At 34.1% G+C, this 14,607-nt stretch overlaps 1 protein-coding gene across 2 annotated transcripts in view; it reads right to left on the reverse strand.

Annotated features, from left to right (window-relative positions):
• TFPI (tissue factor pathway inhibitor) overlaps positions 1 to 14,607 on the reverse strand; it is a 73,600-nt gene that overhangs the window by 30,072 nt on the left and 28,921 nt on the right. For both annotated transcript variants that reach the window (XM_063108750.1, XM_063108756.1), the window contains exon 2: positions 4,669 to 4,791. In XM_063108750.1, the coding sequence (XP_062964820.1) occupies positions 4,669 to 4,789 (121 nt within the window). In that variant the 5' untranslated portion in view covers positions 4,790 to 4,791. The remainder of the gene's footprint in view (positions 1 to 4,668; positions 4,792 to 14,607) is intronic.

Here is a 14,607-nt window from a genome sequence, read left to right on the forward strand (position 1 = left end):
TGTCTACAAAAAAGTGTTTTAATGCCCATAAGGGATCATCAGCAACAGTGTTCCTAAATCTCATCAATATCTATGGTATATATGTAATAACTTTATCAAAGTAAGATCATAATTTTCGATGAACATGTACAAGTTTAAATGCCATTTCTTTTTCTAATTCTTTACTTAAACTTTTATGTTTATGAATTTATCTGAAATATGATAATTGACTTTAAAAGGTATTTCAGGCAGACCAAGAGTTTCTGTTACCTACAGATATGGACACTTCATGGTAAAATTCAGAATTATCATTTTCCTTAAATGTTTTTAGACTTTCTTGAAATTCTCCATTTTTTTTAAAGTATATACACAAGTACTTCTTTCTATAGAAATTCATAACATAAATATAAGCTGCATTTTAGAGGGTTGCTGAAAATATTTTCCGTAGAAAAATATCTGTGTATAAGCAGGAATGACACGGAAAAACACATTTTCTCCCTCCATCGCTGAATTTATAATTGTCAGTTTGATTTCAAAAATCAACTGAAAGTTTTTTCAGAGTTGTACATTTATGAATAATTGTAAATGCTGCTTCTATTCTCTATTTTTATTTAAAGATTTAAGAATGCCTTAACTGACATTGAGTTGTGAGAAGCTGGAGAATTACATGAAGACCCCGAGTGGTGCAACTGGCTCAGAGCAGGCGCACAGTTAAGTATCGTGAAATCAGCACTGTGAGGTCTTATGCTCCAGACATGTTTTTCAGAGAGTGATAAAAATTTGGTCAATCTCAAAGTCAGATCTCAGAATTCACATAAATAATTTCAAGAAATGAGCCAAGAATAAAAATATTCTGGCATTTTGAATCTTACAGCTATATACCATTATCTTAGAAATTAAAATAGCACTTCTTATATAGTATGATGGTCCTCATTCCCAAATTAATGTTGCTGTAGAACTTTACAGACACCAAATAATTGAAGCAGTGTTCCAGACAGATACATTTCTTACAGATCTACACCCACAGAACACAGGGAAATTTACCTAATACCTGAGTTGCCACATATATTTAGAAAACCGTTTCTTATAAATAAATAATTTATATCAGATTCATTCTCATTGATGATTCCTTTACTTTTTACTCTTAATATATTTGATAGTTCTTACCATCAAGCTAAAACTTTTCTATTTTCTGTATTAAGAATACACTCACCCCAAGTTCAACCTGCTATTTAGAATTGTGCCACCAGGGGGTAGCAGTGCACCAGAAAAAAAACAAAAGCACACCCTTCAGTTGCAGTAGTTGTAGCCCCAGTAATAGTAACAATTAATTCTATTTACTCAGTAATCGTTATGCTCTGGACAATTTTATAATTATCTTATTTAATGATCGCAACAATATACAGAGTTAGGCATTATTATCTCCATTTTACAAATGATAAAATAGCATTGTGGAAATTAAATAAATTGCTTAAATTCACACGGTAACTGATGGGTTTGGAATTGACCCCCACATGGTTTTACCCCAGATATCTCATACATTCTTAAACACTGAGTGAAATTGTCACAGATACGTGATGGAGATTTCTAAGCTGGTATTTGTATCAAGCACATAGATTTAGTTATACAATTTCTTCTCAATTAATAACATTTTTCCTAAAATTCACTTTATGAAATTAAAAAATGATTCCAAAGATAAAAGTAGGTGATGTTTTTATAGTCATTTCCTAAAGAAAAACAGTAAGTATTGACTTCTAACTATATTTTATTATTAGCCGATTATTCATATTTACCACTCACATTTTAATATATTTCTTATAGGAATTCTGTATTAGAATATTCTTTTGTGCTGTGAGCTTGCGATCCACCCCTTAGCATAGCCTCCCTGTGGTGGGGGAGAGGTCAGGTGTACTTTCTGATCCACAGTGCCATGCCACTCAAAAGGGACAGAAGTCTGTCTTAGTTTTTATTTCTCACTTTGGATAAATCTGTTTGAGTGTGTCAGGCACTATGCTGTCACTGCAGATCTGACAGTAAATTAGGCGTCGGCAGCACCTCTTTCATGAAGCATGTGGACAATGTGGTCTTAAAATATTCAGGAATTTCTGGGTGCTGTGAGTGTCTAATAGGATACCTAAGCTAGCCTAAGGGGTTCTGAGATAAGTTTCCTGAGACTCGCTATTGAGACTTGAAGGAAATGTTGACAGAGACAAGGATTATCTGCCTACAGCCATGAAACTGGAAAACACATACAGAGCAATACAACAGGAATTTAATCTGATGCAGCTAGATAAATAGAATTATGGTTTGTATTTAATCATTTTGTTAATTGATTTCATGTATTTTATGTCTTACAGTCTGAGGGTTACAATCTTGCCTTCTCCTCCCTGTGTCATGGGAATAGAGGGCTCAGTATAATATTTGGTGCTTACAAGCATGTCATGCCCTTGACTGTTAGAATCCTCATTCTCCTGGAACTTGATTGTGAATCCAAGGCTTTCAGGCAACTTACTATCTAACAGAGTCCACATGCTGCCTGCCCTGTGATAAGAGGATTTGATATCTCTGGAAGGAAAGAAAATAGATGTATACTCTTTGCCTTCTCTGTGCCAGAAAATGTGCCAGGTGCTTTTATGCTGTTTATAAAACAACATATGAAACCTGTTATTTACAATATTTTTTTTACAGTTTAGGACACTGGGAGTCAGAGAGCTTAAATAACTCATTTAATTCTACAAAGATACTGCACGGCAAAGCACACCTGCAATTTCGGGTCTTTCTGATTCTAAATCTTATGCATGACATCTTCTGCCTTTCTCTAATCTTCTAATCTGCTACTCTTCTCTAACACCAAAGGAATTAAAAAAAAAAAAGCTTATCACCATCATGTTAAGTTATCATTTTTGTCTTATCAAATAGTTTGTTCTATATCATCCTCCCTGCTGGCTTGACTGATTTTTAAAAAGTCTGCCGTTGACTTGTGAAAGAAGCAATAAAATTCTGTGTATTTTTCTTTAGTGATAGTAACCTATTTCAATGAAATGATATACTTCTATAAAATGATGATATGATCTTGGTAGCATGTGATAAATTGTATCTCCAAAGTTGACTTGATTCAGATGTGAGATCACGTTATTGAAAAATTAATAAAAAACAAAAGTAAAACAAAACTAGGTAAGACTGTGCAGCTAGTTGGCTAAGAGGTCTTCAAATTTGGCTTTAAGCTCAAAATTCTTTCTTATCCATCTAAGTTTGGAATCTACCCTATTGTGATTTTAAACTCTGGTTTAATTACCGATGAGTTAATTCTAGTTTACTGGTTGACTGTGGCAGCAGCGACAATTTCAGGAAACCTCTGGTTAGTTGGCGTGCATTTTCTCAGCCTAGTTGAGGAAGACTGAACTGGGAGAACACTGGGAGTACTTGGACCCATTCTTTTCCCACTTTCCAGGACAGGGTTGCCTGTTTTTTCCCTGTTGGGACTTTATCCTCCACATCCCTTGTTTCTGTAACAAGAAACAATGTTAGACCTTTAGATGACCCCCTTTTGAGAAAAGAGCTGAATGAAGGATGGAAACTCATCTTGTAATGTCCAAATTCCTATTTCAAAAGGCACATTATGGTGTTTACTTTAATAAATAACATTCCATCACCAGGAAATTTTCGCAACACCACTTTCCCTTGCCAAGCTCTCAGTTCGCCAGGCTCAGATGAGTCCCTTCTTCTTTGTGTCAACAGCAGAACCCTGTGCATGCCTCTGCCCCTTCATTTACTACTTTATACTGAAATAACCTGTCTACCCTTCAGTCTGCCTGAAACTGTGAGGTTCTGGAGAACCTGATCTCAGCCATCACTGTTTCCCTAGCACCTACCACAGTTTCAGGCATAAAAGATGCATGTATTCAATCTTTATTAAAGGGAGGTACACTGAACACAACTACTTTAAAGGGCTGTTAGAGATAGGAAATACAAATGTATTTATGGAGGTCTTTTGTACATTGAAAACTGTCATACAAATAGAAACTATCACTTTGTTTATTAACTCTTACTATTACCAATGATTTGAGATTTCTGTCAGCAGTTTACTAGTTCACCACCAAATGTTACTTCTAAGAACCTCATACAACTATAACAATTACTATATAGTCTCCTCCTTATTCTATTCTTGTTGTTACTATTTTTATTTTTAGACACAGAGCTTTATGGGGTTGGAGCTAACTTCTATTACTAGATCCTTTGGTGTCCTGCTTGACTGGATTCTTAACATTGGACACATCTGGGAAATTCTTATTTTGGAAATACCTGTATGGGCAAGAAGGAGAGAATGGATGAAATCTCAGATGTCTCTAGTTCTCTTTCCTTATCACACTTTTCCCAGCCAAAGGGTGGCATCAGGTTTTATAGAGAGTCATTTCTATAGCACCGTGCTCCTTGCAATACCCCAGAGTTACTTTAGTATTTAATATTGCAACGAGAAAAAAATTTTTTAAAAAGGACTCCTTGCTAAAGTGACTTGTTTGGGGATTGAGAGTTTTAAAAAAATGCATATTAGATATAAGAAGTTTCCTAAGAAAAATGTCATTTTGATAAAAACTAATTTCCCTACACAATGAAAGAATGTGATAAATTTAGGGGATAAAATTGAGCAGTTTGACTAGCTTAAAGAGTTAAATGCTTCTAACATTTTACCTGTAATGTTTGTATGTTCTTCGTCTTCCTCAGGACCAGCATCAAGAGGGGCTGGAGCAAGACTAAGCAGCAGACATACAGAAGCCCAAAAAGCATGTTCTTTCTTCATTGTATAAATCATCTCTGAAATACAGAACCCACACACCTATAGTAAATAGAGTGTTAATGTGTACTTGTTTATAGACTAGTAGGAATCTTGTGCATACTTCCAAAGCAGATTTCTACGGCATCTAATGTGTATTCACATGCATCTCTCTCCACATACTCCTTGAGTCATATTTAGAACATGTGTATGTAGTATTCATAATTACAGGCAAGCACACTCTTAGTACATATATTTAATAATAATCAAGTACACAGATCATGTTTCAAGTTTGAAAATACATATTAAAAGGGCAATAATTGAGAGATCTGGGTAAATGTTGATCAATATATAAGCTAAGTAAGTCTTAAGATCCATTTTCATGTGCAATTCTATTTTCCACATCTTGCTCATAGCTATTCTTTTTCAGTCAGAACTAATTATATTTTCATTTTTACTGAATGTTTCTATTGTTTCTTTAAGGCAGCTTTCAATCCCTGATTTCTCTTTCCCTTTGCTCTGTTCCTTCTTTTAAGAATAGAATGTATTTTCAGAATTGTCCTTTTTGTTTCCTGTAAATATATTTGTTTTTATAGTCAATTTTCTAACCAGGTTTACTAGGAGATAGCAGCCAGCCAGAACTGCAGACAAAATAAATATCTAACATGCCAGCCAGTCCCTTTTTCCAGTTCATCTTCCCTCTATTTAGGGAGTTATCTGATTCAAAAGAGTTTCACAGAAAAGTGACTAAGTGATAAGCCAACACTTTACACTCCAAGGGGAAACATTTCAGCAGATGAGTGAGACTTTTTGCTGTTTAAAATCATTTAAAGATCCATAGCAAAAAATAATTTAAAACACTTATTTTTATTTTTATTTTTTTTAAAGATGATCTCTCCTTTGGATCTAAAGGTGGAAGAAAGAGTTTAAAGTTCATGCAGCATGGGAAAAGGAAAAGAGGGGAACACAGGTTCACATTCAGCCACTAATGCCATTAAAGTCAGGAAGGAAATTGTGAACTTATCAGTAAACATTCACAAATGCAGGGACAGTTATTCCATCAAAAACAATTTAGGAAATTCTCTGCTATTGTCTGCAACGTGTCACAGCTGCAATATGTACCATTAAGGTGTGCATAGCCTTGTAATAAATAATGTAGTAATAAATGCCATTTTGCTTTGTTTCATTAAGATCGCTAGTCAATTGTTTAACCTATTTTCTCACAACACTTTTGAAATGTTAACACATATTTGTTATTTAGTCAGTAGCCATGTTATATACCTTGTAAATCAGACCATAAACTATTTGAATCCACAAATATATATGAGGGGTTTTCGAAAATTTCATGGAAAGATTCATATTATCTTTTATTCTACTTTTCCACAAACTATTTGAAGTACTCTTTTATGTATGCATTCATTTTATATATATATATATATATATGATTTCAAAGAATCTTTCCCCTAAACCTCTAGTCTTTATCTTATTTTTTAATACATATTTTTCAGATACTCTTCAATTTCCATTTGATTCTTTGAGATGTACAATCCTGTTATACTTATAAAATACAGCATTTTTTAAAAATTTTTTTTTTGTATCACATGGCTTAGGGAGCAGGCTGAGGCTGGGTGCCTGCTAAAGAACTCAAGAATTAGAATGCTAAATTCAGCAAGTTTCTTTCTTAAAAACTGACCACCTAGAATGACTCCCACACTTAGTAGTTTAGACCTTCCTTGGCTGCAAGAATCAAAAGCTGGCCCAGACAAATTTAGATAAGAGGTCATCAGCTCATTAATTCTGGAAAATGTGGGATAGTTTAGGAATTGAAAAGTAAGTTTGTGCTGGATCTCAGGAAGAACTCGAGCCAGGACGCTGAACACCGCCAGGTGTCTCATGGCTGTTACTCCTTAGACAAGCTTTAATTTCTCTCAGTGCAGCCCAACTTTCTCTACATAGGTGTCGCATGATTATTGCCGTTTCATGGATTTTAAACCTTAAGAATTCTTTCATCAAAATAGCATGACTACTTCTCTTTATGGACCAGGTTCAAACAGCTTGAAAACAGAACTGATAGTTTCAATTTGGAAAAAGTGCCACCCTTTGGACCATTTGGAGTTTGAGTGCTGTGAAAGACCAGCATGGATTTGGAGAACCCTAAACCAGATTTGGTGACCTTTGAATTAGGGCTCAGGAATAAGAAAATATAATAACATTGCAAATCTTAATGGAATTATATGGGGGGGGTGGGCAGGTAGTGGATGATTGTAGTTTCCAAAAGAAGGAGATTGTTGCTTCTAGAAGAAGCTAAGGATGTTGGACAGATAAAACTATGACTTTATACTATAGCAAGCCATTTAATATCTGAGAGCATTAGAAGACTGATTTGGGCACAACACTGAAAAATAGCACAACTTGTTATAACATTACCTCATATGGTATCATACACAAAAATTGATTCAAGAGGACTCAAAGATCTATATGTAGAAGATAAAACATTAAATGTAATAGAAGAAAACACAGGAGAATATATATTTATAGTGAGGTTGGCAAAGGTTTCTTAATCAGGATACAGAAAGCACCAATTATAAAATGAAACACTGATAGATGTTATTAAATTCAAGAACTCCTTTTTATCAACATAAGCATCACTAAGACACTAAAAAGGCAAGTTGAGAGAAAATATTTGAAATTCATGTCTCTGAAGGTTATATATTAGAAATATCTAAACTACAAATAAATACCCAATTAAAAATTGGTTAAACATTGAATAGGCACTTCTTATAAGATTGTGTGTGTGATTGTATATATATGTGTATGACCAATAAGCATATTAAAAGGCTCAGCATCATTAGTGACCAAGAAAATACAAATTAGCATTATCGGGAGATTCCGCATCTAAAACTGATGAATACTGACAATACCATGTTTTGGTGAGGATGGGATTTCCATCATTGTCAGTAAAATTATAACTTGAGAAAACCACTTTGGATACAATCTGGCCTTATCTACTAAAGCAATCATAGTTATAGATCAAAAGAAATCAGTATATTTCCATTAAAATGTGAGGGTACTTCAAAAAGTTCATGGGAAAGTAGGATTAAGAAAAAGAAAGAAAAAGAAAGGAAAGAGGAAGGAAGGGATGGAGGGAGGGAAGGAGGGAGAGAGAGAAAGAAAGAAAGAAAGAAAGAAAGAAAGAAAGAAAGAAAGAAAGAAAGAAAGAAAGAAAGAAAGAAAGAAAGAAAGAAAGAAATGAAGAAAAGAGAAAGAATCACAATAATACATTGAAGTTTCAGAAGGAGAGAACAGAACTGTGGTTAGTTGATGTGGTAACGGAGGAGGGAGAGAGGATTTAGTGAGAAATTGGTAAATGGACACAAAGAATGATTACATTTTGTAATGATGAACATACTCACTTTCCTGATTTGATCATCACACATTGTACCCAGGTACAGATATTCCACTCTATACCACACAAATATGTATAATAAATTATGCTTTAATTAAAAGAAGAAAAACAAAGATAATATGAATCTTTCCATGAACTTTTTGAAGGACTGTCATAAATGTACAGGAATGCACATAGAAACATTATTCACAGTAGACAGAAACTGGAAACAATTCAAATGTCCATCAACACTATGATGGATAAATAAGGAGCCACTACATATAATAAGGAATATTTCACCACATTATGTCTAAGCCAGACTTAAAAGGTACATACTATGTGGTTCCATGATAGACATAAGAATAGTGGTTACTTCTGGGGTGATATTTTCATTGAAAACAACTATAGGGAAATTTTGGGACTGCTAAAATGTCTATCTTTAACTGAATGGGGGTTACACAGGTATATACATACTTATCACACTTAAATTTGTCATACTCTATGTATGTTAGAGCCAATTTCAAAATAGATGAATGTAATAGTAATGAGAGAAAGAGAAAAAGCCAGGTATGTAATTTTTAAAAAATAGGAAAATAAGCAAAAGGCAAATAAAGTACAGTAAACCCTTCAACAATGCTGGTTTGAATTGCACTGGTCCACTTATATGTGAACTTTCTTCAATAAATATATTGGAAATTTTGCCAATAAATATATTGGTATGTCATGATGACATACCTATTAGCAGGTTACTAGTAGTTAGTTAAGTAGTTAACTACTTAAGTAACAACAAGGTGCCCCTCCCCCCACGGGGCTCAGGTGTGCAGTGTGGGGTGGCCTTGACCTGGGGAAAGTGCAATCGGGGAAAGCACAATATACTTAAGTGATAGTTAAGTAGTTTTGGGGGAGTCATAGTTATATGCAGATTTTTGACTGCACTGGGGTCAGTGAGCCTAATCCCCATATTGCTCAAGAGTCAACTATATACATGTTACAGGTGGAATCAAATAACCAAATTTTTACTCAAAATCCTGTTGTGATTACAAATTTAATGAAGGCATAAATCCAAGTACCAATTCTAATATATCATACAAAATCTCTTTTTTTCTTCTTGTGCAATCCAACTTTCCTAAAATTGGAAAAACATAGATTTTATAAACAATTATCCATGGATCTCTTCCTCCATAAGTTGCAGAGAATTTCCTGTAAGGACCTGTTTGATAATCCCATGGTCCTGGTTTTTTGGTAGAAACATCCCTTTTTAAAACATTGACTTTCTTATTTAGATAGATTTATCAAACAATTTAGAAGAGACTGCAGAGAGTTCTCATACACCTCGCCCCTAGTTTCCCTATTATTAACCTCTCACATTAGTATGGTGCATCTGTTACCATTAACATACCTATACTGATACATTATTATTAACTAAAGTTCATACTTTAATCATATTTTCTTAATTTTTCCCTCATTCTTTCTCTGTTCCATCATCCCATACAGGATATCCCATTACTTTTAGTTGTCATCACTTCTGAGGCATTCCTTGGCTATGTCAGTTTCTCAGACTTTGTTTTTGATGATCTGAACAGTTTTAAGGAATATTGGTCAGATATTTTGTAGGATGCTCCTTTACTGAAATTTGTCTGATGTTTTTCTCATAATTAGACATGGGTTATGAGTTTTGAAGAAGAAAACCAGAGGTAAAATGCCATTTTTATTACATCATAACAAGGGAATATATTACTGATATGATTAATGACTGACCTTGATCTCCTGGCTGGGGTAGTGATTGTTAGATTTCTCCACTGTGAAGTCACTCCTCACCTCACCCTTCCACAGTGTACATTTTGGAAGGAAGTCACTTTGCATACCCCATATTTAACAAATGGAGAGTTATTCTCCCTCTCCTTGAGGTAAGAGTATCTGCTAAATTGTTTAGAGTATCTCTGCACCAGATATTTGTCTCCTCTCCTTCATTTATTAAGTTATTCAATCCTTTATATCAGTGTGAACTCATGGATATTGATTTTATACTTTGTATTATAATCCAATACTACCTTATTTTTATTGTTGCTCAAACTGTCTCCCAGCTTTGGCCAATTTGGGAGAGCATTCAGTTGGCTCCTGTATTTTTCTTACATAGCTCCATCAAATCAATGTGGTTTTTTGTTTTTAAGGTTTTGAGTGCCTTCTTACTTTGTGCCACTACAAGATGCACGAGGCTCGTGTTGTATACTTTATGCCTCAATCCTAGCGTCAACCATTTCTCCAAGGAGCCTTGAATCCTTTCAATAACGATTGATATTAGAAACAAAGACCTGGGTGCTCGATATGGTGTGTGTGTGTGTGTGTGTGTGTGTGTGTGTGTGTGTGTGTGTGTGTGTGTGTGTGTGTGTGTGTGTGTGTGTGTCCTTCTGTGACTGGCTTATTTGCTTATTTTATTTGACATAATGTCTTCAAGTTTTATCCATGTTGTTGTAAATGGCAGTATCTCCTTCTTTTTAGAGGCCAAATAATATTCCATTGTATGTGTACTGTACCACATTCCTTTATTCATTTATCTGTTGATGGACGTACTTCAGTTGGTTCCATATCTTGGCTGTTGTGAATAATGTTGCAGTGAAATGGAAATGCAGATATCTTTACAAGATTCTGATTTCAATAATTTTTGATATGTACCTAGAAGTTAGGGGATTGCTAGATCGTATGATAGCTCCATTTTAAATTTTTTGAGGAAATTTCATAGCATTTTCTATAGCTGCTGCACCACTTTACATTCCCATAAACAGTATGCTAGGATTCCAATTTCTCCACATCCTTGCCAACATGTTATCTTTTGATTTTTTGATAACAGCCATCCTAAACAGGTGTGAGGTGATATTTCATTATAGTTTTGATTTTCCTTTCCCTGATAATTCATAATGTTGAGCATCTTTTCATATATCTGTTGGCCATTTTATGTCTTCTTTGGAGAATGTGTGTTCAACTCCTTTGCCCATTCGTTAATTGGGTTATTTGGGTTTTTTTTATTATTGGGTCATAGGAGTTCTTTACATTTTTTGGGAAAGTAACCCCTGATTAGGTTTTGTATGGTCTGAAAATATGATCTCTCATTCTGTAATTTGTCTTTTCGTTCTGTTGGTTGTTTCCCTTGCTGTTCAGAAGCTTTTTAGTTTGATGTAGTCCCATTTGTCTATTTTTGCTTCTGTTGCATGTGCTTTTGGTTTCATATCCAAGAAATCATTGTCAAGACCAATGTCAAGAAGTGCTTCCCCTATGTTTTCTCTGAGAAGTTTTACAGTCTCAGGTAGTATCTATAATAGCCAAACTCACAGAAGCAGAATATACAATGCTGGTTGCCAGGGGCTGGGGGTGAGGGAAATGAAGAGTTATTCAACAGGTATAAAGTTCCTTTTATGCTAGATGTATTCATCTAGATGTACTCTAGAGATCTGCTCTACAACATAGTGATTATTGTTAACAACATAGTATTTTGTGCTTTACTATTTGTTACAAGGTAAAATCTCATGCTCAGTGTTCTTACCACAAAAAAACAGAACAAAACAAAAACAAAAACAAAGGGACATAAGGGAACTTTGGGAAGTGTTGGATATGTCTACTGCCTTGATTAAGGTGATGTACATGGGTGTTTGATTATGTCCAAACTCATCAAATTGTACATATTAAATATGTGCAGTTCTTTGTATATTAATTATACCTTAATGAAGTTGTTAAAAAACACTAAAATAATAAATTAATTTAATAATATAAACCATCTTTGTCTATATTAAGCCAAACATGAGTTCTTAGGTATGTTTTCAATTCTATTCCATTGCCACATGAATCATTCTAGCCTCCACTCTCGACTTACCTGTAAAGTGCCACTCCAACAGTGAGAACTTGACTCCCATCATCCACCAACCATTTAATTAATTGCTCAGTTTTAATATACTGTATATGCATAGCAATATTAGAATCAGTAATCCATACCCTGGTGGGATACAACTCTATCAACTAGTGCACAGTGTTTATGTGTAGTTCCTTTTCCCTTTAGACTTACAGACTCCACTTGTTTCCAAAGTTAATTAGGTCAGCACTCTCCTGCCCTACCCCCTGCACCAACCCAAACTCCTTCACTCCTTTAATGAGATTGTTTCACACACTTGTAATGTTTGCAATCCTTCCTGGGATTCCTGACCTTTTAATTATATTTTTAATTTTGCATACATTAAAGTTCACTCTTCACGCTGTCAACATCTATGAGTTTGACAAATGCATAATGTCGTGCATCCACCATTGCAGTATCATACAGAATAGTCTTCTATTCTAAAAATTCTGTGTACTTTATCTATTCTTCCATCACGTTCTTCCTTCCAATCCCCTGGTATTCACTGATTATTTTTTTTTATTATCTCTGTAGTTTTGCCTTTTCAAGAATGTCATATAGTTGCAATCATACAGTATGTAGTCTTTTCAGATTAGCTTCTTACACTTAGCAATACACATTTAAGTTCCCTCCATATCTTTTTCATGGCTTGATAGCTCATTTTTATTCTTTCTTATCACTGAATAATATTCTATTGTATGGGTTTACCACAGTTTGTTTATTCACATATTGGAGGACATCTTGTCTGCCTCCGGTTTTTGGTGATTATGAATAAAGCTTTTATGAAGCGTGTAGTTTTTTGTGTGGACATAACTTTTCAAATCAATTGGGTAAATATTTAGGAGGGTAATTGCTGGACTATGTTAAGACCATACTGTATTTCCACCAGCAATAAATGAGACTTCCTGTTTATCTGTATCCTCGCCAGCGTTTGGGGTGTCAGTTTCTTGGATTTTAGCTGTTCTAACTGGTGTCTATGGGTATCTCATTGATTTAATTCTCAATTCCTGGATGATACTAACGAGCATCTTTTCATATGCTTATTTGCCATCTAGTACACCTTTTTTGTTTAGGTTTCTTTTCTGATCCTTTGCCTATTTTTTAAATTGGGGTTTTGTTCCTATTGTTGAGTTTTAAGAATTCTTTGCATATTTGGGGTATGCTTTTTATCAGATATAAAGTTTGCAAATATTTTTTACAGTATGGGGGTCATGTTTTTTATTTTGTTTACAGTGACCTTCAGGACGCTACTGAAGCACTTGGTGGACTTTGGTTTTTTGATCTTGCATCACATTGCACTCATGTGCTTTGAAGTTCACTGGCTTTGAAAACCACTACCTAGGTGTAACAAATAGTTTAATGTCTCAGAGTCCATCAGCTGTAAAATTACAGTTGGAATATTTTCCTTAATGATTTGACTTATAGTTTCCTGACTTATGATTTATTTACCACATTTTTCACTATAGAATCATAACATTCTTACTATTTTATTTTTTTTCTTTTGGTTATTATTTCATTATTCAGACAACTGGAGCATCATTTTAAAGATACCATTTTTCATTGTGTATTCCTTCTTCTAAATTTTGTAGTGGTTCAATAATCCAACCCTTATAATTTATTTAAACTTTCCTGGTATTGAAACCAGCTTAATGGAGTTCATGGATAACACAAAACTGGCCAGGTGCCAAAAACAAACAAAGGAAAGAAATAGTGATTTGTCAGTGATGGGGTACATTTATAACAACAGGTTTTTAAATAGTTAAACCTATTATAGGTGCAATCGTGCAGCTGGTTTCTTTCAAACATATTTCTCAAATATCATTTGTTATGTGTGATTTATCAAGATGTAATAGTTCAGTCAAGAATGCTCTAGGCATTTATTTAAATTTATCAACCATAGAGAAACAGTCTGTTTCAAAGAGCAGTCAGCAGTTGGAAGTTGACTTAGTATCTTTGAAAATTGAAGTAAAAATAAATTTACTTTTTTCCATAATCTTCTTTAAAAATAAAGCGTAATTTTTAACTAATCAGTTTTACTGCTTCTTGAGGCACCTCTTTTCGATGGATTGGCTTCATAGGCTATTGGTAAATCTTACGTAATTTATAATTTGGCCCCAGAAGTTGTTTAAGCAAGGATACATTATACAAATGTTAGTGATTGGTTATACCTGATAACATGTTAGACACTAAGGTAGATTTAAATATATAGGGAAAGCCTGAACCTTTAGGGAATTTACATTCAACCAAGTGAGTTACATAAAAATGAGTTGAATTTTAAAAGAGCTAAATAATAAATTTTAAGTGCCAAAGTGAAACGTCAGTATTTCCTTGCACATACTAGGCACATAGCAGTGGACAATAAATATATGCTAACTTATTTTTTAAAAAGAGTACTTACATATTGGGGCAATAAACTGGAAATTCTAAGCTGATCTCTGCCATCAACCTAAGTGAACTTTGGAAAGAAATTTGTGTTTCTGAAACTGATTAGTAAAATATATGATTTGGGCTAGATTGTCTTTAAATTCCTTTCCAGTTCTAAAAATTTATGATTTTGAATTAGCATATTTTACACACATTGCACAATAATTT

Source organism: Cynocephalus volans, chromosome 1, assembly GCF_027409185.1.
Source record: "Cynocephalus volans isolate mCynVol1 chromosome 1, mCynVol1.pri, whole genome shotgun sequence".
Classification (NCBI taxonomy): Eukaryota; Metazoa; Chordata; class Mammalia; order Dermoptera; family Cynocephalidae; genus Cynocephalus; species Cynocephalus volans.